Here is a 27,617-nt window from a genome sequence, read left to right on the forward strand (position 1 = left end):
CTATAGCGTAGGCACTGATGAGCCTTACATTCTACGCATCTGCTTGTTTGTGTTTCTAAAGTTGGTTATGACACATCACAAAATAACCATTGCACACTTGAAAAAATGGTTTAATGAACACACACTTTTCAAGATGACAGAAGAAATACAAAAAACATCTATAAAATGCATGTCTTATTCAAGATTCATCGATCAGAGCAATTGTCCATTTTTCTTACAAATCTGTGGCGAGCAACTACATCATACACAGTAAGCACAATTTTATGTAGTTCAAATGCTAAAAAGATATTTAGAAATCCCAAACATTTCATTACAAGCATTCTATGCAAGATTTAGAAAGCAAATCCATACAGCACAAAGTAAAATTAAACAGATGGCTGCAAAGCGTACAATGTAACAACTCCTGCTGGATTTTTGTTTCCATGTTTAATTAAACATCCTGCTGGTGGTCGGGGCCTTTTCTTGGTGAACAGTAAGGCGACTATAGCTTGGTTCAGTTGATATCTAGAGCATGTTGTGCCTCTTTGTGTTATTTACTGGTTTGAAGGCAAGGCAGTGTGCTAATGTGTTTAAATATCAGCGTTTACTCAACAGTCATTCAAAGTATTTTACGAAATTGGATTAAAATAACTTTATTTTTGAAGAAAATATATGTATTAAAAATGAATTGATGAATGAACAGAAAAGTATGATTAAAATTTAAAAATGTTAAAAAAATATATAACACCGATTTAAAAACATATGTAAATATAGTGTAAAACAGGTAAACAATGATAGTAAATATCATTGAACACCTTTTTAATGAGAGCAGTTTATGTGATGTGACATTGATGAAATCCTGATTGGAAAATTTCATAGTAGAAATTTGTTTTCAAGCAGTTACTTAATCGTAATACGTAATCTTGCCAATAAATGGAAGATTTGAAATAGGCCAATAATTACTAATGGCCTCACTATCTGAATTTGTCCTTTTTGAAAAATACAGTCTTCACTGATGCAGAAGAAATACCAGGAAAAAACGTTCAGGAGCTAAGGTGCTGAAAAAAGTAAAAACTTGCTAGGAGTGTATCAAGACAGCAAGTAAGAATAATGATGTAACAGGATTCTGTAGTCGGTAACAGTCAATTCTAACAGAGAAGCTCGATTTAAACTATGTGCTGATGTTGATTTTAGTTAAATTAGTCCTTGCACACATATGTTGGAGAAGCCCTGATTCCAAAGGTGCTATCTCATGGTTGTGTTGTTTCCTTGTGTTGCAGCCTGCAATAGGTTATTTAGGTTAGAGTTGTAGCTTTTCAGAGGCCTGTACTATGAAGCAAGTTCTACACACCCAGGGTATCTTTCTGTTATTTGGATTTACTTACTCTAACATCAGCAATTGAATAAACAGTTACACGAAGCTAGTTATCAACTCATTAACTCCAGGGTTTCCACTGCATGTTCACATAAAACGGTTGGTCAGATGCTGCCAACACCAATCTAAAAGGGGTGTTTCACGGGTCATATGACTCGTCCTCCACACAAAATGATCCCTACGAGTGTTGCTATCACAGACCTTATCAGATGATGATAAATGTTGATCAAAATTATGCAAAGAACATAAACTGTAAAATGCAACACTGTTGCAAAAAGGATGAGAGAAACTCATTAATCTTGTGACTTAGTGCATTGAGTGGTAAAGTAAACATTTTAATTCACATTAATTATTTTATGGCTGAGTGCATGCTCTGTGCTGTTGATTATTTCTAAGGTGATGGATGCACATTACAGCTGTTTACACTAGATGCATTTGAACATTAAAACTTACTGTCCCACAGGCTAATAAAGGAGATGTTGAAATGACTTCAGTTTGTCTGCAGATCAAAGTGACTTTGATTTGTTGAATAGGTATTCTTGGTGTTTTTCTTTTTGTGTCCCAGTGGCTGTATTATAAGATTTAGCAGCATTTAAAGTGAAGTATAAAAACATTTATACAATTTTATTCATTTTTTTTTTCAATGTTACTATGTTTACAGATTTTTAATCACCATTTGATAATGTCTGGTTTAGGTTGCGTAGGGATCATTTTGTGTATATGATCCATGAAATGCTCCTTTGAGATCAATCAGATGCTAAGACCACCCTTTTCATGTGAAAGAAGCTGGGAGTTAACTTGGCAAGTTGATAAACAGCTTCGTATGACTATGTATCCTGATCACCATTGAATCCAGGTAATTGAAAGATACTCTGGGTTTGCTTCATAGTATAGGGCCAGGCCTCTTGACAACAATAAACAACAACCATATGTTTGTAATGTCCCATAGCTGGTAATCATGATTGTTTCTTCAAAAGTGGTCTCTAGAAACCTTTCTGATCACTCTTAAGAGGCTGGTAATGACCTGAAATTAAAATCTGCTGCTAACACTTGTCTCTACTTTCTTTCTTTGGCTTTTTAAAAAAAACATTATTCAATCAGTATTTAAAGGAGTAAATTTCTTCATTCAGCCCAGGGTGAGGTTCTTGCTTTCTCGATTTCATCCTGCAGTATGAAGCGTGCTTGCACTCCCGGGGCAATTGTCATGTCTGACTCGTACTCGTATACATTATAATTGTCCTGAGAATTGTTTTCTTTGAATTTTGTTGCCCATTGCCACTGCCACCATTCATAGTTTTTTGTGGCGTTATTTTCAGAGCTATAGAAGCCTACCCACGCCTTTTTAAATTCAGACTTCCAGTTATGGAAAGACTTTGTCACTGTTAAGCGAGCACAAGCCTTGCCGTCATTTGCAAAGAGTTGCAGGTTAGCATTGTATCCTGTTATATTCACAGCTTTGGGATTTTTAAACTCACTGCCTCTGTCTATCTCCTTTCCTACTGAAATCCAGAAGAAAAATCGAGTCCTGACCTCATGCAGTCGTACCTGAAGGCCTTCATTCAGGGGTACTGATGTGTCATAACTGCTTGACGCTATGTTCTCAATACATTTAGAAGTCAGGGCTTTCTCTTCCTGATTATTCTGGTAAAGTGCCACCATCACATTTCGTTTAAGAAGGTCACTATGAACATTGCTCCAAATAATTCTGGCGTTTCCACTTTTGCCTGTTGTCACCTTCAGTTTTATCCCATTTCTATGATCCACTTGATCTTTTGCAGACATCCCAGAAGTGACATTTTGCCTGCTCTCCAAATCAGGTTGTGTGTTCCTTCTTGGTGCTGGCTGACGTCTGCTGTTGTGTTTGTGAGAGGAATACTTTTCTGGGATCACAATAAACAAAAACAGTCCAAGACAAGCAAGCTCATCCCAGATATCCATAATTTCCCATAGCTGGGAATCATCAGCACTGCTTCCAAAGTGGTCTCTGAGAGACCTCATTGAGTTGATGTTATTGCGGTCCAAGGAAAACTTTCTGATCGCTCTTAGGAGGCAGACGGTGACTTGATATGTATGTTGTGGATCATAATCTGTCCCTTGATCTTCATATGTCTCATAATGCTGTGTGATATAGACTTGATCTATTATCCGTGCTGCATTCTGCTGCCTGACTCTAATTATAATGCGAACCCTGTTACTGTCCTCAATGGCTGACTCGGCGACATAATCTGGAAGTCCCAGTGATGCATCTTGGTAGCTATTACCAACAGTGTAGTATCGGTATCCCCTCGGCAGTGGGTCTAACAGCTCTTCATTGTTGCGATAATAATGTGAGCCATAAGCACCACTGTTTGGGTCAAAGGTCAGCAGGATATCATCATTGTTGTTAATGTCAATTTCATTGGCAAACCAGTGGAGCAAGCGGAGGCTGTACTCGGGCACAGACTGGCCAAAGCCTACCGTCTTCAGGTCACTGATTGAATTGAGCGCTCGTCTTACAGCTGACACAGAGGAGAGGGTCAGGAGGAGAGCAACACAGCAGCTGATTTGTCCTGATATCTTCAACATCCTGTAGAGATTTAAGAAGTTACTGGTTTCATTATTCATCTCTGCATCTTTACCTTACATTTGTTCATATTTTCCCAGTGGTCTTTAAACATTAGACATGTTTCCATATGAACCCTGCAGTAAGCTTTGCTAGTGTGTGTGTGTGTGTGTGTGTGTGTGTGTACGTACGTTTTGAGCTTTCCTGGTCCTTAAGTACAAGTTTGTCTGCTTCTAATTAAGCCAGAACGTTTTGTCCTGGCGTTTGTTTGTGGGCTCATGAGCTGCTAAAATACAATTGCATGAGTAAACCTGAATATTTCCAAAAGCATTATCAAATTAATGTCTGTATTGACAGTTTTTGGGTTTTTTTTAACACAGAATATACTTACCGATATACAGTGGGGCAAAAAAGTATTTAGTCAGCCACCGATTGTGCAAGTTCCCCCACTTAAAATGATGACAGAGGTCAGTAATTTGCACCAGAGGTACACGTCAACTGTGAGAGACAGAATGGGAAAAAAAAATCCATGAATTCACATGGTAGGATTTGTAAAGAATTTATCCGTAAATCAGGGTGGCAAATAAGTATTTGGTCACCTCAAACATGGAAAGTCTCTGGCTCTCACAGACCTGTAACGTCTTCTGTAAGACGCTTTTCTGTCCCCCACTCGTTACCTGTATGAATGGCACCTGTTTGAACTCATCATCTGTATAAAAGACACCTGTCCACAGCCTCAAACAGTCAGACTCCAAACTCCGCCATGGCCAAGACCAAAGAGCTTTCGAAGGACACCAGGAAAAGTATTGTAGACCTGCACCAGACTGGGAAGAGTGAATCTACAATAGGCAAGCAGCTTGGTGTGAAGAAATCAACTGTGGGAGCAATCATCAGAAAATGGAAGACATACAAGACCACTGATAATCTCCCACGATCTGGGGCTCCACGCAAGATCTCATCCCGTGGGGTCAAAATGATCATGAGAACGGTGAGCAAAGATCCCAGAACCACACGGGGGGACCTGGTGAATGACCTGCAGAGAGCTGGGACCAAAGTAACAAAGGTCACCATCAGTAACACACTACAACGGCAGGGAATCAAATCCCGCAGTGCCAGACGTGTTCCGCTGCTGAAGCCAGTGCATGTCCAGGCCCGTCTGAAGTTTGCCAGAGAGCACATGGATGATACAGCAGAGGATTGGGAGAATGTCATGTGGTCAGATGAAACCAAAGTAGAACTTTTTGGTATAAACTCAACTCGTCGTGTTTGGAGGACGAAGAATACTGAGTTGCATCCCAAGAACACCATACCTACTGTGAAGCATGGGGGTGGAAACATCATGCTATGGGGCTGTTTTTCTGCCAAGGGGACAGGACGACTGATCCGTGTTAAGGACAGAATGAATGGGGCCATGTATCGTGAGATTTTGAGCCATAACCTCCTTCCATCAGTGAGAACTTTGAAGATGAAACGCGGCTGGGTCTTCCAACATGACAATGATCCAAAACACACCGCCTGGGCAACAAAGGAGTGGCTCTGTAAGAAGCATTTGAAAGTCCTGGAGTGGCCTAGCCAGTCTCCAGACCTCAACCCCATAGAAAATCTGTGGCGGGAGTTGAAAGTCCGTGTTGCTCGGCGACAGCCCCAAAACATCACTGCTCTCGAGGAGATCTGCATGGAGGAATGGGCCAAAATACCAGCTACTGTGTGTGCAAACCTGGTAAAGACCTATAGTAAACGTTTGACCTCTGTAACATAACCTTTGTTGGCAATAACAAAGTATTGAGTTGTATTTTTGTTATTGACCAAATACTTATTTGCCACCCTGATTTACGAATAAATTCTTTACAAATCCTACCATGTGAATTCATGGATTTTTTTTTCACATTGTCTCTCACAGTTGACGTGTACCTCTGGTGCAAATTACTGACCTCTGTCATCATTTTAGGTGGGGGAACTTGCACAATCGGTGGCTGACTAAATACTTTTTTGCCCCACTGTAGCTGTGCTACAATTCTAATGATGCTGCTGCTCATGCAGTGTTTATTATGATTGCTGCCTTTTCAGGAAGTAAAACAATCCACAACACAAAATATCGCAAAGTCCTCTGTAGACTCTGTGTAATAGAGACCAATAGTAACAATCCATCACATAAAAGCCTGCTTCAAATTTTGAAATGCATTCAGTGGGTCAATAAAGCCATAGAACGAGGTGAATTTATGTTTGTGAATGTATGTTGTGTGGTTTTCTTCTTCTGTGTGAAAGGGTGCATTAGAAGTGTGTAATCAAAGAGATGATCGACTCTCAGAATTTATTGTAACTTACTCCATATAAATTCCAATGCTGTTAGCTGCACTGTCGTGTAAATAATTTTCCATTCAGAATAAATTCTAAGCAGAGAAGCCTTTACAATAAAACCTAGAGTTAATCAGTCTCCAAATGATTCAAATTAGCAGCAGAAAGTAAGAGAGCTTACCTGCCTTAGCCTGCTTCTGCCAGTGTCTGAGCTCTCTGTGTAGGAGCAGACATAACTCACTTTAGGTTTCTGTTTCCCTGAAAAAGAAACTAAAGCAGCCGGAAAGGCTAGCGCTAACGGGAAGTTTCATAATACAGCTGTTTGCATGAAACCTCGTCCTCATGGAGAAAAACAGAACAGTATTTTAGCATTTTAGTTGGGTACACAGCCAAGTGACACTTTTATATGCAAGTGCCACAGCTCTCGACCTTCCTTTTTTTGTTTCTTTGTTTTGTTTTTAAAGCAGATTATTGGCCTCAAACACTTTTTTCCTTTTTTTTTTTTTAAAAATCTTTTGCCATTATCAGAAAGTGTAGAAATCTACGTAGTGCATTGCAAACCTCATATCAGCTATGTTGTAAAACATAGAAGAGCCAGATGAAATTGAATCAAGTGAATCTTGTTTGTTATAGCCCAGTACCTAACCAGGCCACACAGTTAATTTACTTTTTAAGCAAGACTAAAATATCAAATACAACGTTTGAGTCAACACAGTTGTAACACATCACATAAAATGACTGTCCCCAATTAAAAATACAGTTTAATGAGCACAACATTTTAAAAATGCAATACAATACCAAAACAGTAACACAACACGTCTCTGTCATTCATCTGTCAGAGTAATTGTCCGTTCTCCTCCCTGGATGAATCTGCTGGGAGTCACTACTGTTGATTAGACTTGATTAGATATTTGACAAATACAAATGCACAATTTTTGAAGTCCACACACAAAATGTTGATTTTTGTGACTTGCTGTCAAAATGATTTATTACAAGCATGCTATAACCAGCCTGTCTTTTAAATCTAACACAAAATAAACTCATATAGTCCAGGCTAAAACAAAAATGAAAAAAAGATAATGACATGGTTGCAAATTGTACAGCAGAAACTACTATTAGTCATGTAATCAAACTCAGATAACTGCCCTGTTGTCCCGGTCAAGACAAAGATGCTCCAGGTTCTCTGGTCCTGAGCACAATTTTAGTTACTGATTAAACTATACTCTGTTGTTAGGGCTGTGTGATATGACCAAAATCTCATATCCCGATATTAAGACATCTATCGTCCGATAACGATATAAATCACAAAAATGTAACATTTTCTGTAAATTCTGTGAATCTCGGGCAGCTCGACTTGCGTGAAGTGTTTCCAGCTGGGCGTTGCGTACCTGGAGTCGAGTGTTTTAACTGATGCATGAAACTATACATTTTTAGACATGGGTTGTAACGGCCGCCGTTTTCTTTGTGAGTATTTATTACACAGCGTGCTGCGGGGAAAAGCCTGTTCTAACGTTTGAGTCTAAGGTTTATTTTTTAGCACCTGGCGGCTCGTTTTTTGCTTCTCATCCGTAAATACTCGGCACCTTTCACGTGATTCAGTTTATTTTGAAAAGTCTCAACAGGATGTTGAGCTCTATTGTGAAAGCTTTATGTGGAAAACAAAACAAGCAGACACGCGGTGGTTTTACCATTGTTGTAGCTAACGACAACGCATAAAAACAAGCACTTGTCTGTCTGTAGTGTGGTTAAATATAAGAGAAAGAAAGAACTTTAAGAAATTAATATAGTCACTACAGTGGTCGTGTCCAAATTTATGGGCTGCATCCTCCTGAGGACCCAGCCTTGGCGGTCTACGTGGGCCGGGTCCTCAGAAGGTCGGGTAGGCCGAAAGTAAACGGCTGGGGAAATTGGACGGTCTAGCCTTCTGATTAGCGTCACCGCTGTCTCGGTGGAGTTTAATAAACTCAGCCGTCTGCTCCTTGCTATCTAAAATATAACAGGACACTGGCATAAATTCTCGACTGTCTCATACTTCTGTTTGACGTTTAGTCAGCTGTGTAAAAACCAAGGAGGAACCCACCCGGGGATTAATAAATTTTTATTTTATCTAATCTAATCTAATAACTTTAATCTCAGCCAAACCGATTTACTCACGAACAAACAAAACACTGAAAAAAGCCCAACAATAACATTTTTAGGTTGTCTAAGTGACATATATTACGTTTAACCTGAGTAGCGACAGTCCACAGTGATCTGAAAATGATGTGCCGGGAGTTGTGCCGTTCTCGGCGGCTTCAGTGACCCTCGAGCTCCTGAGTAGCTATCGAGCTGGTAGGTAGCAGATGTCTTCGAAAATGTCGAGGCACTTTTGCAAATATGCGATATCTTGATAAACCGAGCAGATATTTGATGTTTACACAGCTACTTTCTCGCCTGAAAATATGTTAAGTTTATTTTGTGACCCAGAAAGATTAGTATGAGTAATTTTAAAACTTAGTAGCGGCCGCCATTGTTGGAAACTGGAGTTTGGCTGGGCCGCGCTATGAATTCTGGGATATGGTAGGCCACGAAGGACACACCCGACCCATCCTTCAAATTCGGGGAAAAGGAGGACGCATTTGTCGGCTGCATTTGGAGGAGTCTACGAATTTGGACAGCCTTCGGCACGTCGCTGTGACATAATTGGTCTACAAATGCGGCCTCAGGAGGATGCAGCCCATGAATTTGGACACGACCAGTGACCATCAAAATAATGGAAACATATTGCCGTAAACAGTTTATTTTGCGACACCACGAAACAAACGATAGCGTAAAATGCAACGATAGACGTTTTTATATCGTCATCCGATATATATTGTTATATCGAACAGCCCTATCTGTTGTATTTATTTGCTGTTGACAAAAAGGAAATGAACAAAATGAAGACTAAAACAACCAAAGCAAACAACAGCCAATCGTTCCAACCATTAGGTTGTCCATTTCTTCTTGTTGCAGCCTGTCTGTTTCCAGTGTCCCATGACTGGGACGCGTTTACACGATGTATCGGTGAGTTGTCCATACGAGCCCTTCTGATCTCTCTTAGGAGGTTAGTAGAGATCAGGTACGTTTGTTCTGGATCGTACTCTGACCTTTGGTAGTCAAATGTCTGATAATGCTGTGTAATATAGACTTGGTCTACTGTCTGTGACTGCTCCCTGACTCTAATTATGATTCGGGCCCTGTTTCTCCTATGAGATGGAAGCTGGAGTGATGTCTGTTGATTGACATTGCCAAGAGTGTAGTATCTGTACCCCCTTGGCAATTCATCTAGCAACCCCTCAAAGTTGCCGTAATGATGTGAGCCATAATCACAGTGTGGGTCAAAGTTCAGTCGTATGACACCATTTGTATCAATTTCAATTTTGTTGGCAAACCAGCAGAGCAATTCTTGGCTCTCCATAGGTACCGCTTGGCCAAATCTGACTGACTGTAGCTCACTGATTGAATTGAGCATTCGTTTTACAGCTGAAACTGATGTAAAGATCAGAAGAGCCACACAGCAACAGATGATCTTTCCTGACATCTTCATCAGCCTGTAGAGAGATTTAAGTAGTTAGTGAATCCATGCATTTTCAGTCCTTACAAGGTTTTTTTTTTTTGTCTTTTTGTGTGACCTGTGATACATATAATAGTTATGATTACATATTTTTATCACCATGCTACCATTTAAGAAAGGACTTTAATTTTTCTTTCCTAGTCTGTGATTAAGTGTTAATCATTTGGTCGTACAAACACTGAAACGGGTTTCATTTACTTTTCCTGGTGAATGGTATTAGCCATTCAACCCAGAGAACAACAAATGTTACAAAGTTACAAAATCATTTATAAAAATGTCTCTTTATTTCTTAAATAAAGAGATTTTGTTTTTAACTTAAATTCAGAAATTCTCTTGTTTTCCCAAACAGTCTTAACTTCCTGAACAGGACCTGAGAGGAGGTAATGATAGGGGAGCGTCACACTAGTAACTCTTCATTTATAATCAAAACTTGTTTGACTTGTCCACTGATGCCTCCTGTCAGCTGCAGATAAACAAGAGGGCGGGATCACTGAACGGTCTGCTTAGAGTAATTAAACAAAGCAGATTTTGTTTGAGAGATTCTGAAAATGTTTTCATGTTGTATTAGATAAAGCCAGTTGCTAATCTTAATGAATTGTATTTCACTTTTTATTGGCCATGGCACTGGTTTCATGACACTCCCAATAACTGTGTCAGGAAGTTACACAAATTAAAATTCAAAGCTTTAATACTAATCCTGCAGACTTGCAGATCATATTGAATGGAAGTATGTATGCTTGTAATTAGTCCAAATCCACTTTGTTGTGTATGGAATATTTTGTCACTTGTGGAATAGATTCTGCATTAGAGATGTGGGTAAATTCCTCACCAGTCGAGTAAGGAATTTAGAAAATGAGGGAACTTACCTGTGTCGGTATGCTTCTCTCAGTCTGATCTATTTGTTGTGTGAGAGCAGTTTTAACTTCTTTTAGGTTTCGCTTTCCTTGTAAATAAATCCAGAGGAGCTTTGACAGTTGTGAAGAGGAAGTTGAAAAACAACTGTGTTCATTTGACTTCCTTCCGTTTTTAAAGACAAAAAACATTTCAGTATCTGGTAGTTTGGCAGTCACGTGTCTGTTAACAGCTGATTATTGGCCATTTATGAGCAGGCTTGTAATGGAAACTTTGAATATGGGCGTGTCTGCCTTGGGTGTCGAACTGTGACACTGCAGTAGTCTCTCCTGTACCAAATGATCACATATGAATTTCACACATTGTGCACATGTTTTTGAATTTGGTGTTTTCTTGAATGATTGTTGTTTTCTTAATTTAAGTTTTTATTGTTTAAAGATGATCTGTAGTCATTATATAAAAACTTGAGATTATTTCTGTGTCCAAAAATATGTATGTGTCACAGCTCATGACTTTACTAGAGTAGATTGAAATATTTGCACATAATCCGTGTCTGCTTTTTGTTTGAGACTGGATGTTTTTGTTTGTTTTAATGCAGGTTATTGGTCTCTCACACTGGCTGCATTTTTGGTCTTTTGCCATTATCAGGACGTGTAGAAATTTACTATTACTTTTTTATTTTATTATTACTTTACTATTATATCAGCTACATTTTGAAACTTGGAAGACACAGATGGATTTGAATCAAGTGAATCGTATATTTATTTTAGGCCAGTAAGTCACCAGGGCATGCAGTTAGTTTTCATTGTGAACAATGCACATATATCTAATATGTGCATGTCTAATACAACTTTTGAATCAAGACGGTTACAACACATCATTGAAAATGACCATCTCACGCTTGAAAATACAGTTTAATGAGCACAAAAGTTTCAAGATTACAGAGAAAATACAAAAGCATCAGTCAAATACACTCTTAATCAACATGTCTGTCATTTCTCCATCAGGATTATTGTCCTTGAGCCTCACTGGATGAATCTGCTGGGAGTCACTACTGTTAGATTAGACATGAGTAGATATTGTACAGATGATGCACAGTAAGAACCATTTTGAGTAGCTAATATACAAAATATTGATTTGGCCTTTCACTGAAAGCATGCTGTGGGTCTATCCATTTAAAATTTTCAAACTTAGCACAAAATTAACTCATATTAGAGAGTAAAAATAACAAGTGAAAAGTGGAAAGTTTTATAACACTTTTACAAAATTTCTCATCAGTCATCTAGTGGTACAGATGTTGCAACTGGCTAATTGTTTTTTCCCAAAACAAGTGAAGACCATGTTCAAAATAAAGATCCAGATGGTTTTCTGGTCCAACAGTTACAGTTAGTTTGAGTCTATCTTGGAACAAGTTTTCTCTTCACATTGTTTACTCATTTTTTATTTGCTGCTGCGAACAAAAGAGAAAACAACAGCAACTACCAAAAAAACTGCAAACAACAAACGACATAAGAAACCTAGACAGTCTTGAATATTGCTCCATGAATCATTTCTTCTTGATGCCAACTGGACTTGGTTACAGTAGGATTGTACTGGCCCAGCATACCCCACAATGTGGAACAACAGTCCGAGAGAAGCAAGGTGACCCCACATGTTTCTGATGCGTTCTAACTGCAAATCATTAGCCCTGCGTCCAAAGCGATCCCTAAGATACCTTAATGATATCATGTCATCACTGTCCCTAGAAAACTCTCTGATCTCTCTTAAGAGGTTGGTAGTGATCTCGTACGTCTGATGTTGATCATAATCTGACCTTTGATGGTTAAATTGGTTATAATGCTGCGTGATATAGACACGCTCTACTTGTCGCACTCCAGATGCCTCCCTGACTCTAATAACGACTCGAACTCTGTTTCCATGTCCTGACTGGGCTCGGACATGAGGTGGAAGTGGGACTGATGTTGATGCATTGATGTTACCGATGGTGTAGTATGTGGATCCCAGCGATAGTTCAAACAGCCTCCCACTGTTGCCATAATAGTGGGACCCATAATCATGGTTTGGGTTAAAGTTCAGATGTATGACATCGTTTCTGTCAATGTTAACAGTGTTGGCAAACCAGTGGAGCAGCACAAGACTGTGGATCGGCACAGACTGGCCGAAGCCTACTGACATCAAATCATTGATTGAATTGAGTGTTCGTCTTACAGCTGACACAGAAGTCAGGGTCAGGAGCAGAGCCACACAGCAACAGATGATCTTTCCTGACATCTTCATCAGCCTGTAGAGAGATTTAAGTAGCTAGTGAATCCATGCATTTTCCGCCCTTACAAAGTTTTTTTTTTTTTTTTGTCTTTTTGTGTGACCTGTGATGCATATAATAGTTATGATTACATATTTTTATCAACATGCTACCATTTAAAAAAGGACTTTAATTTTTCTTTCCTAGTCTGTAATTAAGCGTTAATCATTTGGTCGTACAAACACTGAAACAGATTTTATTTACTTTTCCTGGTAAATGGTATTTTCACCAGGAAAAGTAAATTAAAGTTTTATTAAATTAGAAGGGGGGGGGGGGGGGTGTTAACCCAGGGAACAACAAATGTTACAAAGTTACAAAATCATTTATAAAAATGTCTCTTTATTTCTTAAATAAAGAGATTTTGTTTTTACCTTAAATTCAGAAATTCTCTTGTTTTACCAAACAGTCTTAACTTCCTGAACAGGACCTGAGAGGAGGTAATGATAGGGGAGTGTCACACTAGTAACTCTTCATTTATAATCAAAACTTGTTTGACTTGTCCACTGATGCCTCCTGTCAGCTTCAGATAAACAAGAGGGCGGGATCACTGAACGGTCTGCTTAGAGTAATTAAACAAAGCAGATTTTGTTTGAGAGATTCCGAAAATGTTTTCATGCTGTATTAGATAAAGCCAGTTGCTAATCTTAATGAATTGTATTTCACTTTTTATTGGCCATGGCACTGGTTTCATGACACTCCCAATAACTGTGTCAGGAAGTTACACAAATTAAAATTCAAAGCTTTAATACTAATCCTGCAGACTTGCAGATCATATTGAATGACAGTATGTATGCTTGTAATTAGTCAAAAGGCATACGTAGTGCACGGTAACAGACTCCATGTCAAATCCACTTTGTTGTGTATGGAATATTTTGTCACTTGTGGAATATATTCTGCATTAGAGATGTGGGTAAATTCCTCACCAGTCGAGTAAGGAATTTAGAAAATGAGGGAACTTACCTGTGTCGGTATGCTTCTCTCAGTCTGATCTATTTGTTGTGTGAGAGCAGTTTTAACTTCTTTTAGGTTTTGCTTTCCTTGTAAATAAATCCAGAGGAGCTTTGACAGTTGTGAAGAGGAAGTTGAAAAACAACTGTGTCCATTTGACTTCCTTCCGTTTTTAAAGACAAAAAAACATTTCAGTATCTGGTAGTTTGGCAGTCACGTGTCTGTTAACAGCTGATTATTGGCCATTTATGAGCAGGCTTGTAATGGAAGCTTTGAATATGGGCGTGTCTGCCTTGGGTGTCGAACTGTGACACTGCAGTAGTCTCTCCTGTACCAAATGATCACATATGAATTTCACACAATGTGCACATGTTTTTGAATTTGGAGTTTTCTTGAATGATTGTTGTTTTCTTAATTTAAATTTTTATTGTTTAAAGGTGATCTGTAGTCATTATATAAAAACTTGAGATTATTTCTGTGTCCAAAAATATGTATGTGTCACAGCTCATGACTTTACTAGAGTAGATTGAAATATTTGCACATAATCCGTGTCTGCTTTTTGTTTGAGACTGGATGTTTTTGTTTGTTTTAATGCAGGTTATTGGTCTCTCACACTTGCTGCATTTTTGGTCTTTTGCCATTATCAGGACGTGTAGAAATTTACTATTACTTTTTTATTTTATTATTACTTTACTATTATATCAGCTACATTTTGAAACTTGGAAGACACGGATGGATTTGAATCAAGTGAATCGTATATTTATTTTAGGCCAGTAAGTCACCAGGGCATGCAGTTAGTTTACATTGTGAACAATGCACATATATCTAATATGTGCATATCTAATACAACTTTTGAATCAAGACGGTTACAACACATCATTGAAAATGACCATCTCACGCTTGAAAATACAGTTTAATGAGCACAAAAGTTTCAAGATTACAGAGAAAATTCAAAAGCATCAGTCAAATACACTCTTAATCAACATGTCTGTCATTTCTCCATCAGCATTATTGTCCTTGAGCCTCACTGGATGAATCTGCTGGGAGTCACTACTGTTAGATTAGACATGAGTAGATATTGTACAGATGATGCACAGTAAGAACCATTTTGAGTAGCTAATATACAAAATATTGATTTTCACTGCAAGCATGATGTGGGTCTATCCATTTAAAATTTTCAAACTTAGCACAAAATTAACTCATATTAGAGAGTAAAAATAACAAGTGAAAAGTGGAAAGTTTTATAACACTTTTACAAAATTTCTCATCAGTCATCTAGTGGTACAGATGTTGCAACTGGCTAATTGTTTTTTCCCAAAACAAGTGAAGACCATGTTCAAAATAAAGATCCAGATGGTTTTCTGGTCCAACAGTTAGTTAGTTTGAGTCTATCTTGGAACAAGTTTTCTCTTCACATTGTTTACTTATTTTTTATTTGCTGCTGTGAACAAAAGAGAAAACAAAACAGCAACTACCAGCAACTTTTTTGTTCTGTTTTGTTTCTTTTTGTGGTAATTTGGTTCTGTTAAAATACAAAAGCTGATTATTGGTCATTTAATCCAAAGTCTGAATATGGGTGTGTCTGCCCGACTGCAGAGGTGAGGGACTGAAATTGCAGTCGAGTCTCTCGTGTTGTAGTTGAGTGAATTTTAAATAGTGTACACGTGTTTTTAATGGCTATGTTTTCATTTATAATTTGTTTACTTTAGTTTTCATTGTTTAAAGATGTTCTGTAGTTCCTGTCACCATATAAAAACTTTACGATTATGTACAAAGATGTTTGCACCACAACTCAAATTTTAAGTTTCATCATGTTAAAATAACTAAATATACACTTGCCAAATTTTTAGATATGCAAGTTTTGCACTGCAAAGCTGAGGCTGGAGACTGACCCATGCTGTTTTGAAGCTCGTGGAGCTGCTTCTACTGCTGCAACTCTACCAGCTACCAGCAGATGCTGCTGTCACACAGGTAGTTGGCCTTGCACCTGGAAGGTAGCGCCTGGAGCTGGAAAACATTTGTCAAAGATACGTTGAAGTCCACTGTATTATACATTAAGAAGCACAATACACAAACACAGAGCTGAGTGGCTCAGTGTCGGCATACACACACATCGGGTGGAGGAGGGTGAAGGAGCTGTTTTCAGAACCCTGAGAGGGCCTCATTCAGCTGTTTACTACAAATCCTCCTCAGTGAGGAAGTACTTCCTCTTCCCAGAGAATTGGATTCATGTGACATCTTCAAACCCCCCCCCCCCACACACACACACACACACACACACACACACACACACACCTCCACACTGTTTCTATTACTTCAGAGGACACTGACCTACATTAATTTCCGGTAGATTTGCCCTAAAGTTGGCCCCTAAATGTTATTTACATTGCGAGTGTTTACTCTTCATCTCCAAATGGAAATCCAAGCGTCACAGTGTGACGGTGCACAATAGATTTTTAGGTTAAGTAAACTCACAAATGTTTACACATAAAGACATGCTCAAGTTTCTCCTTTTATCCTGTACGGAGGCTTAAGTATTCCTTCTGGGTGAGGTAGAAACACACACACACAAAGGAAACATTTAGTTTCTCCGTGGCCACCACCCACATCTTTCACATGAGCAGCATGAGTGTTGCAGAAATGAATAAGGTCCTTGCTGTTGATCTAATTTTTCTGTACTTGCTTTTTTGTTTTTTAGAAACCTCAGCATGCATGTCAGCTAACGAACCTTTATTTATTTATTTTTGGTAGTGTCATTTATCAGCCTAAGATGGTTCATAGCAGAACTGTACACACACCCTGTGCACTGCAGTCTACTGAATACTGATTTAAGATGTGTTGCAGCCCTCTGTATTAGTCGTACACTACACTATTTTCCTGTGGAGGAAAAAGACAACCTGTGATGCCTTTAATGTAATGCGCCCAGTCAATCTATGGTTCTTCTGTATCTCTGTGTTATGAAAGTCCAACTGCAAGGAATACTGTCAGGGGTCAGCCAGGCAGCTTCATGCTCTGCCTGCCAGTACATGACACCATCTTGGCTCAGCGTGGCCCACAAACTTCAGCCCCTGACATCGGCTTTCTGTCTCCTTCTCCTCAAAATTAAGATTTTTTTTTTCTTCTTTCATTTAAGAAGGCCGTGTCCCCAGCAGCACAGCAGCTCTGTAATAAAGAAGTCTGCCAAGTTATGTCAGATCAAACAAATGATGGTTGGCCCACGCTGCATGCATGCACGGTTCACTCAGGAGTCAGTGTTTTTAAGAAGAAAATCTGAAAGAGGGAATTTGTATCTCATAAAAAGTCTATTTTAGGCTTAAAAAAAGACAAGTTAATAGTGAGACCTTTGGAGAGCAGCTCCTGAGTGGCAGTGATGTTCAGAAGAGGAGTTTGTGTTTCGAGTTCAGAGTGGCACAGTTTTATGCACACAGCTGTTTACGTGACTTCAGGATGATGCTTTAGTCTTCCTAAATGTGGATTTTAATTTGTCTTAAGTCATGACCATTGCCCCTTTTTATTTAAACTATCTGTGGCTTGCTTCATCACTGGCATTGCTGCAATGCATATTAGGAGTGAAAAGCTCTGTTATGTCTTCCTATTGTATTATCTGCATAATCCACAGAAGAAGATTTCAAAGATGATTGTGTCGTGTTGGTGAAAAAAAGTGCAGCTGAGTAATAAACCAGCTCCTAAACCCATTATTAAGTGCTGTCAGAATTATCTACATTTCCAGTGTCTCCACTTTAAACATCAGGTTTTTATTGGGGAGATAAAGGTGAGCTTCAGAAAGAGTGAGTTGAAAAGAACGAAAAAGGTCAAAGAGCGAAAAGCTGTAAGAGAGACGGGGCCCCGAGTTTGGGGGAAATTGCAGGGTTCTCCACCCTGTAAAACTAACGACAACAAGGGTTTATTTTACGTCCATATTTGGTAAAAACCTGGTTTTTATCACAGTTACAAGTCCAGCTATGTTTGTGTGTCGGATTTAATGAATCGTGTGTTGGTATTGTGCAGGACTCAGAAGGTCCATATTGATGTTTCAGTTTCGTTAGATGGACATTGTTTAAAAGCCCTGGTTTATTTTGGCCTCTGAGTTTGAGTAATGACACGTCTCTCCAACATATTACGCCTGGTTTTTTTCAGGAACCTGACTGTTCGTTTCAAGGAATGCAGGTGTTGCCCAGAGAGAGTGTGTGTGTGTGTGTGTGTGTGTGTGTGTGTGTGTGTGTCTGTTCATGTGGCTGTAAGGTTAAACTCAAGTTGCTGCACTGGTGTGTAATTACACTTCCTGTGAGCCTGAAAACAGCTGTTCCCGTCCTCTTTAATCTGGCATGAATATACACACTTCCAAAGAGTAGTAATCAGCCAAAGTGATTGGTTTGTTCTCAGGTACTGGAAGATAAGGGATCAGGTGTTTTTAACATCTCATTTTGCCATTCTTTAGATTTCGTCTTTTCGTCTTTTGTTTATATTTTCACTGGAAAATAGTAATAGTTGTTGGTGTTTGCACTGTCATAATCAAATCTTTATTTTGAACATATAAGTAACAAGTGTCAATACGTATTAGGGAGTAAAAGACAAATAAACACAATCATTAAAAGCCATCATATTCAAGAGGAAAACAAGAACAAGATGTTGACCATATCCTGGTCAGCCATTCCTACCCCCATCTAACTCATCTTATACATCTGTTTACAGTATACAATCTAATATATGCTATAAATAAATATACCTGCCTAATACATGGATTCATGTTATATTATTTTATTGCTTTTCATACTTTGTCATACTTTGTATACATGTGGCTTTTATTGTTACTGTAACAGCATTAAAGTGTTTGTACATCATCCCTGTAATGTTTTTTACTGTTGAAATGTCTGAGGATATCTTATCCAGGCTCTTGACTGTTGCCAAACATTTCAGTTTAGTTGCTGTGGGATTATTCAGTACTTACAAAAGCTGCTTTAAAAAAACAACAATTTCCTGTGAATTTTTTAAAAAAAAGGATAAATGTCATCATATCCCCTGCTCTGTCTGCTTGATTTCTTTGGCTTTATCTAAAACATTTTTACTCTTTTGTTTTTTCTTTTAAATGATTTGCTGTAAAAGCCAATATGATATAAAATTTGCAAAGAGGGGGAAAATAAATCAGTGAGTCTTGATTTATGGAGGGTACTGATTTGTTAAAGGGACTGAGTGTTAGTAGTTTGACGTAAAGATGAGGAGATAAGGAGTCCAGACAAAGTAATTAGTTTTTTGTTTTTTAATGTGGGACTTGAGGAGAAGCTGGCCTAAAGCCTGCAGAGCTGCAGGCGCACGCACACACAGCTCTTCTGTTGTTTCTTTATCGCAGCCACTGACGCTCTGTCTTTGTCCGTTCTCTGCTAACATTTACTTTTTATCGCATTGGAAGTTGTGGGGGTGTTTTTTCCCTTTTATTTGTCAGAGGGAGGGTCGGGGTTATTTGAAGGAAGTGGGCGTGTGGTGTTGCCTTGCGTGCAGAGTCACATGACAGGCATGGGTGGGAGGGGCAGGCAGGGAGCTTCCAGAGCCACAGCAGAGTTTGGCCTCTCACTGGAGCGCTGCACTTCGACAGGGGACAGCTCATACACACAAACACTTCACACACGGTGAGTGCTTTGCATACTGGCAGGGAGTGTGTGTGTGTGTGTGTGTGTGTGTGTGTGTGTGTGTGTGTGTGTGTGTGTGTGTGTGTGTGTGTTAAAAATCAGTTGGAAGTGGAGGAAGGAAGTTTTGTCCTTTGTTCTCGATTTGTGTGTTTGTCTTCTTAGCAGAAAGAAAACAGTTTGTTTTTGAGTCCAGCTGTTCAAACATGTAATGTTACTGATGTGTTTTAACCAAGCTTAAATATGCACGTGGCTATTAATTTGTTTGTTGTAAAGAAGCATGGCTGTGTATTTCACAGACAGTGCTCAGGATCTCAGGTTGGGATATTTTTCTCATTTTTGTGTGAGCATGCTTTCACGGATAATTACCATTGTTCAGATTTTGCATTCCCTGTCTTTCATCTCCTAAATGTTGTGCATGTCTGCTGTGTGGCACGCTTTGTAATCGATCTCTCTGTGTAATACACACACACAGACTCACACACACACACGTCTGTTTATGTATCCAGGGGGATGTTCCATCATGTTCAACCCCATTTTTTTCTGTTTAAACTCCCAGTTTTATTTTTGTTTCCTTCCTCCTGACGTTGTCCACACACTGGACTGCTGTTGCTGACAATGACATATTACCAGGCTAAATACGTATGCAGAGTGGACAGTTAGCACCTCACACGTGGTTCGTAGGCTTTGATGTGCTTTTGGAAAGTACAGTGAAGGAATCCTTTTAGGAAAGTAGAACAGGCTAGCCTCGGATTAGTGTTTCTTTATGAGCTCTGTACAGATCAGGTTTCTCTTTCACTACTTTTTCTGCTCTTGTTTAAGCACTGACAAAGTGATAGTGCGAGTTCTTGGCTATGGGGTCATGTGGCAGCAGCTGACAACAACGCTGGGCCTCAGAATTTATCATCCAGGCTTTGTTATCCAAAGTTGACCTGGAGAATACAAGGAATTCCTCTCAGCAGCTAATATCAAACCGGTGGAAACACCAACCGCCCCTCACCTTTTCAGAAAGTCACCCGCCTCTGGTTTGCCTCAGAAACACACACATATGTGCGCACACACACGCAGAGCTGCTGAAAGGAGCTCTGTTGTGGCCTCTGTGCAGAACAGATTGTGGCCTTTCACCACTGTTTAATGGGAAGCTGAAAAGGTCATCGTTACCTTCTGCATCTTGCGTGTCTTTGTCTGTCTGTGCACATCGGGAGTCAAGAAGTTAGATCAGTAAGATTGTGTATCTATTGTGGAATTTAGCATCATGAGTTTGAAATGCAAAACATTTCATGAATGTAACCGGAGCTCTGTAAAATCGATAACATTTCATCTCTGTTGGATTCCCCAGGAGCAGATTCTCTGAATAACTGGTTTGCGTTTTCTAGTACATGTATGTGCGTTAGATGTTCACCACAAGAGAAGAGTGGAAAAAGGGAAACTGTCGTATTTTTGTTGTAACTTGTTGCATATAAATTTTGAGATGATTCAGTCATCTGCAAGTGTTGATGTTGATAGATTAGCAATGAAGATGTTAAAAGAAAACAATTCTAAACTTACATAACACAATAAGCTTATGTTCCCTTTATAGGGAACGCTTTTAAGGTCTAATGTAACAAGTGTTTGGCTGTCTACACCTACAGTGACCTAGAAGTGTCATGCTGCCACACACGATAAATATACGACTTTAAAATCTTCAAAGGTGAGGAGATGATGGTGGTTCACTTGAAATTAACTGAAATAACATGTAAATATGAACTACTTTGAGTAAGGAGTCACATTTCAAGTTAAACTGACACTGTGACGTCACTTATTGTCCACTACACCCTTAAGCTTTGTATGTGGGTCAAACACAGTCCATAAATACTGCTGCTGAGACTTGGAGAGGACCCAGGTGACAGGCTTCAGCTCGCACACAGGCTGTAGACTGTGTCAGAGGAGTGCTGCTGACAGCATTTTTGATGGAATAGTGAGTTTGTGTTTTCTAAGGATTTGAACACCTTGAGCCTTCTGTCTCAATAGTGAAGGACAGCTGCCCTCTAAGTCCACCTTTAGTCAACTGAGCATTAAAGTAACATTGGTTAGTTTGTAGATAATTTGGTATTTATAATTATGTCTGTGCAATGTTAAAAAAGCAGAACTTTTTCAACTGAGTTCGCTGTACTTTTTTTTTTTTTTTTTTTGTTTAAATAACACTTCTTCTAACTGTTGTTTCTAAGGTGAGGCGTGTGCACGAACAGAGGTCAGATTCCTCAACCCCCTGCCCCTCTAGACCCACACTCACTGTCAGCTAACCATTTCACTGATACACTTTGACCCATTCACTGAGATTACATTGGTTCAGTCCACATGCTCTATTACTGTCAGCAAGTACCCAATAGGTAATGGATAACTAATGTATTATTTAGCCTAGCCACAAAGACGCTCACAAAACTGACAACTTCCTGATTCATTTTGCTTTCGTGTAAACTCAGAGGGTAAAGTTTAGCAGTTGCTTTAGGGTGGAATATTTTTTTGTAAGGCATGATCTGCTGCAGTGGAATGTATTTCCTTAACTGTAGATGTTTAGTTGAAACTAAATCAGCCTGAGCCTTGAATTGAGTCAATAAGTCTTCTTGCTTGCACTTGGGTGTCCGCACGGTAAATTGAGGCATGCATGCATTTAATAATGTATAGGTGAAACCTTACCTGATGCGCTCAGTGATTTGATTTTTTTTTTTCCTTTTTTCCTTTCTTTCTTTTTTCTTTTGGAGCTGCTTGGTGTAAGAATTAGCTGAAGAGCCTAGAAAGACAACAGCTCTCTTGTGCACCACCACAGCTTAGAGGCCGAACACATTCCTCTGGAAGTCTAGACAAACCTGTGGGCTTCTGCTGTCATTACAGTAATTTACATTTCTCTGCTGTCTGCAAAGTAACCCTAGATGCTGATGCTGCAAATACAAAGTTGTATGTTGTTAAGAGACTGATTATCATTGGTTTTAAGCATCTGCAGAACACAGTAAGATGGGTATATCATTTCCAGGCAAATAGTGGCAGGTGACATAATCTCTCAGGCACATTTCTCCTGAGAGCTGAACGATGAGTCTGGGAATTCGGCTTTGTTGCAAAAACACTCAGGCTGTTGTGTTATTAAAGTCAGTGTTTGCACTGCCACCAAACCAATTTCCCCTTTTTATTAAAAGGCTTCACTGTCAGAGGGTGGGTAACTGGGTTTGTGTGTTTGTGTGTGTTGTAAACCCATGTGGTCTGGGGGTATCGAATTGATTCAATGCTGGAGGGCTACCGGAACCCCAGTTCAATGTAATTGAATACATTTTTATCGCTTCTACACAAGTTTCTCAGCTGTGTTTGCACCATCTCTTGTGGGAAATCAACCATAAAAAAGGCAGCTTGAGAATCAGTCGTTTTTATTACATTGAATAAAATAAAATTTGAAGCAGCCCGCACGCTCCTCAAGAGGCATCTGGGTTACCATCAAAACAAATCTAGCGGCGTTAAGATGAGACACGACTGCAAACCGCCTTCATCCTGTATGGGAATGTAAATGGAAGACAAACGCAGCAGATGTTTTTAACCAGCCCATAAATAGATTGTTAAAAAGAACAAAGATCTCAAAACCCATTTAGTGGATTAGTAAACCAATGTGTCTTTGACATACAGCTCCAAACAAGCACTTAGATTAACCTGAACTTGTGCATTTTATCGCTTGATGGGATTAATGCCTAGTGGTGGATACTAAATTATTGAGCTGTCATTGCTATGAAACAAATTAAGCCTGCTGTTACGTGGAGCTTGGACACAAACTCTTTCAATTTACCTTTTCAATCAAATATAATTAAGGTTATCTGTAGGAATTCACCAGCTTTGTGTTGGTGTTGATACAATGGATTAAATTAATATATGCGTGGCTGTTCCCTAAATTTTCCTGGATGCAATCAATCTGGATGAAACTTACTGTATAAACTGCCTACAGTTGGGAGTGAAGGGAGGGAGATGGAGCACAACTGAGGAGGAGAGTGGGGATGAATAATTAAATTAAATGCAAAGTGGTGTATAAACACAAGCAAGCAGGAGGTGTGGAGATCTTTCCAAGGATGGGATTTGGAAGCTGTTTCCAGGAATCCACAACATGTGGTCAAAATGCTAATTGATTATTAGAATAAGCCGCCTCAGATGTTTCAGCAGCCAAATCATGGCTAGTTTAACAAAGCAGTTTTCTGCTGTGCTAATGGGATCAGTTAGCCATTTTATCATTATAAACCCACATTGGGTAATACAGTGTAACACAGGGGCGATGCTGGCTGAGAGTTTGTTTTATTAAAAATCATAAATCATTTTGTGATGAATGGACCCATTAGACAGCAAGTGTCATTTACTACATTCTTGATCCGTTTCATGTAACGTTGGATAAAAACAAATCTAATTTCCTTTGAAAAACAGTTTTTGTGACTGTAGGTTTTGAGCAATTGTTTGGATCTTATCATCCGTAGCTTAGTGTTTGTTTAAAGCCTGGCATTTAATCATTCGGTGCAATGCTTTAGTAGAGAAAGCATTTGTGTACGTTATGGTTCATTAAAATAGTAGAAAAACTGTGGAACTGCCTGCATGTTGTATAAAACAGTTGTAAAAGTGAAGCGATGAAGGGAAAGATTTTGTACAATCAGTTTTACAGATGCCCTGAGTGAGTCAGTGTTGCAGATAACAAACACTCCAAGTTTCCATCCTTTTCTCTCTCTGGATTCCTCTAAATTCTACAGAGTTTATTCAAAGGGTCAAACCACAGGTTTGTCATGAGGGGACTAACCTCAGTGCAGCTCTTTCCAACCTAAACTGGGAACATGATCTCTGACCTGCTCACCACCCTGTTGAGATCAACACCCTGGACAGCTAAGCCATGGCTCAGTGGTTCTGGCCACACTGCATCTAAACATAGGCGACAGAGTCACATTTTTCTTCATACTCCTTTGTAGTTTTAGTGCCTTTTGAAAAGACCATCCAGTGAACAGGGAGATGTTTAGCTGGATTCGAATGTATTTGCATCTCAGTTTGGAGGCCTGTGTGTAGTTAGTGAGGAATGCCCCAGGCCCAAAACTGGAATAAATCACAATCTCTGCAATCCACACTTTTTTTTCCTCCCCTCCTTCTCCCCCTCTGCATGCCTTTCTTTGTCCTCCTCTCACTGACCTTATCTTGTTTACCTCCCCCCTACTCAACGACAGCCATCTTCCTTTTTGCTTCTCCTCTGTATCTCATGCCTATCTGCACACGTCTGCCTTTTTTTTTTTTTCTCTCCACACTTCGGTCTTCTTCTTTTCCTTGTGTCTTGCTGTTTTTCTCTGAAATGCTTTGCTGCAGAGGTGAGACTTCTGGCTATATTTACAAAAAAGCAAAGCAATCTGATGCCGCTGGAAGCAATAAAAGAGAAAACCTCTTTAGTGCCTGTAATTGAAAACAGCATCACAGTGAGTCACTCTGCTTTCCAATAGCTAAAATAAATTTTGTTTGTCCATGATGCAGGGGGAGCAGTAGAGCTAAGGAATGGCATGGCAAATGTGCAAGTCATCCAGGGGTGATTTATTACCACTAAGCAAGCAACAATGGAAACTGACGTTTTTAAATGACCCTTAATTGTCACTGAAAAACAAATCTGATTCATCCAAACTGTGCTTGTGCTGTTTGATCAGCAACATAAGCAAACCTATTCCACAACTGTCATCGCATTTTCTCTCAAATGTAACTTTTGCATGCCCATTTCCCATCAGACTTGAAACTAGTGGGGGGGAAACATAAAATGCTGAGTTGAGAAGCGGCCCAATATAATTATTCTTAAAAGGCTGTGGCCGGTTGAAGCCATCTGAGAGGCTCATTTAATCCACCTCCAAAGGATTTACACCATCAGTTTGCATGACAACATATTAAAATACCTGAGGTTCCCACAATATGTCATTCCTTACATCCCTATTTGACTCAACAGTAATTTTTTCAGTCAGCCCATTGTGTTTGATAGGTTTGAGGTAATGTCCAACAGCTGTTAAGCCATCAGGGCCAGACATTTCCAGGTGGAGGTAAAAAATAATAATGTTAACATTTATAAGGCCATTACTGGCTAAAAACCATGACAGAGGGTGAATAAATGGTCAGTGTATCCAGATGCTTTGACACACTCTCTGCACCACTGATACGATGCTTCACTCACCACATCGTAGGGTTTGTAGTTTACCAAAGTTGGCTAAAGGTCTAAAGAGGTGTCCTACCCATGAATGAAGTGATTCATTTTGATTGTAGAGAAGAGTTTGGTTTCCCACGGTAGTGGTTCAAGACTCCTTTTGTGTGGTGTTGTGATGTTTGCCAAGTTGTTTATGGTGTTAAATTCTTCTTTGACTTGAGAAAATCAGTACATTGGTTTCATGAAGGACAGTTAATCTTTTGAAGAGCCTTTGTGCTCCTGGCTGGGAAACCAGTTAGTTACCACCAACAACTCTTTCTGTCCGTCTCTCATTCACTCTGTATCTTAGCTTTTATAATTCCCACCCACAGTGGAAGATGAGCAAATAGTAACTGAACATTAAACAGAACAGACATGCTGCAGAGGTGCTGAGCATTGTTCTGAAATGAGGCTCATTTCAGGAAGTCCTCAGACCAAATACTGTAATTGATTGTTTCCACAAAGGTTACACAGAACCAAAAACCTCCATAAAACCTACTTTTTCTTCCTGTTTTAAACCCACACTGATCACAAAATGAGAAGTGTGCATACCAAACTGGAGAAAAGTGTTTAAGCTCAGAGGCTGGGAATGAGGACTGTGCTGGGACCGCAGAAGTAAGATCTACAGTTGCAATAAAAAGAACAAATTTCTTTTATCCCGTTTTATGCCCTTCGAAAATGGGTCGATGCTCAGCTCATGGTTGTGCACGAGTCCTGACAGTAAAGCCTTTGGATTAGATTAAACAGGTATCCAAGTAACTGACAATCCACCATCTATTAAATGTTTCAGCTCGAACAAAAGATTAAGCTTGTACAGATGATCTTCTCATCATTATATTTTAGTGCTTTGCAGGTGTAGATGCTGTTGGATGATATGTTAAGTATTCCATCTTGTTCATTTCATGTCTCTTTCCTTTGATGCTTTCCCTGGTATCATGCCTTTGAAGCTCTGTTGTTGGAGCCCTGGTTGCCACAGTGTCCTAACTCCTGCAAACATCTCTGTTTACAGCACAAAGCTGTCGCAGGAAAAAATCAGCAAGGGATTTCAGAGGGAAAATACATGGTGTAGAGAAGAAGAGGATGGAGGTTTTGTATTATCCAGCACATTTAATAACAAAGCTAAAAGCCAAATGAGTAGCAGAAAGGAGGAGGGGCTCAAACAGGAGAGATACAAGAAAACTAAGAGTTGGTGTGCAATAGGCAACACCGATGAGGGAGGATCAGTGTGAGCAGGGAGGAAAGGGTGAGGCTGAGGGGAAAAAGACATGAGCGAAACAGGGGAGGTGTAGAGGGGAGGTGGAGGGCAGTGAGTCGCTGTAAGTTGCTGACTGACTTTTGGAACAGGATGAGGAAGTGGTGAAGAGGCCAGGAGAGCTGCTTCCATAGGTGGGTCTCTATGACACATGGATGCACACACAATGGAGCATATTATAAAAGCAAGACTTAACGTGTTAACATGAGCTAGTTTTGAGTTTCTACAGCACTGCCATTCCTCAGATTTTTCTTCTTCTTCCATTAATCAGTGCAGTGCCAGTTTGAAGTGTGTTGACTTTTCTACCAGCCTGTTGATTTATTTCCCAGAGTGATACGGGTGAACTGGCCTGCTGTCTGGACTACTTTCTCCTTGTAACAGGTCGAGTATTCGCTGGAATCCAAAAGCTGTTAAACTCTTGGCAGGCAGTCCAGGGGCTGATATTTGCATGTGTACGTACAGATCAGCTGTGCGCTCAAACAGAGGAAACTCTGAGTGTGTGAAGTCAAGGCAACCGGCATGTTTAAAGGCACAGAGTCAAGCATGTACTCAGGGCTTTTGTGTGTGTTAGCCAGGTTAGCTGTGGGTCGATCAGGTTTCAACCTCACCAGTCTCACTCTTTTCCACTCTCACATTAGCAGGACAGTAACACTGCACTGTAGA

General features: G+C 39.5%; 2 protein-coding genes across 12 annotated transcripts in view; one reads left to right on the forward strand and one right to left on the reverse strand.

The window, feature by feature from the left end:
- Positions 1-27,617, forward strand: part of LOC308411182 (septin-9-like) — a gene marked incomplete at its 5' end in the record, with an annotated part of 82,840 nt that overhangs the window by 44,743 nt on the left and 10,480 nt on the right. Inside the window, one exon of one of the 7 annotated variants that reach the window (XM_080904973.1) lies at positions 19,401-19,512. The exons of the other annotated variants lie outside the window; for them this stretch is intronic. Of the gene's footprint in view, positions 1-19,400; positions 19,513-27,617 lie in introns of those variants that run through there. 7 annotated transcript variants of the gene reach the window in all.
- On the reverse strand, positions 106-6,393 carry LOC308411184 (uncharacterized protein). Of its 5 annotated transcripts, none has more exons than XM_080904977.1 (3): positions 4,288-4,395; positions 4,088-4,182; positions 106-3,920 (listed from the first exon to the last, which is right to left on the reverse strand). In XM_080904977.1, the coding sequence occupies exon 3, from the start codon at positions 3,917-3,919 to the stop codon at positions 2,477-2,479; it is 1,443 nt and encodes a 480-aa protein (XP_080761103.1). In that variant the 5' UTR covers position 3,920; positions 4,088-4,182; positions 4,288-4,395; the 3' UTR covers positions 106-2,476. The 5 variants fall into 5 exon arrangements, with proteins under 5 accessions (XP_080761103.1, XP_080761101.1, XP_080761102.1 ...); XM_080904975.1 differs by having other exon boundaries at positions 4,088-4,179; positions 4,288-4,385; XM_080904976.1 differs by lacking the exons at positions 4,088-4,182; positions 4,288-4,395 and adding an exon at positions 6,373-6,393.

Source organism: Rhamphochromis sp. 'chilingali' (genome assembly GCF_963969265.1).
Source record: "Rhamphochromis sp. 'chilingali' genome assembly, chromosome: 15".
NCBI lineage: Eukaryota > Metazoa > Chordata > Actinopteri > Cichliformes > Cichlidae > Rhamphochromis > Rhamphochromis sp. 'chilingali'.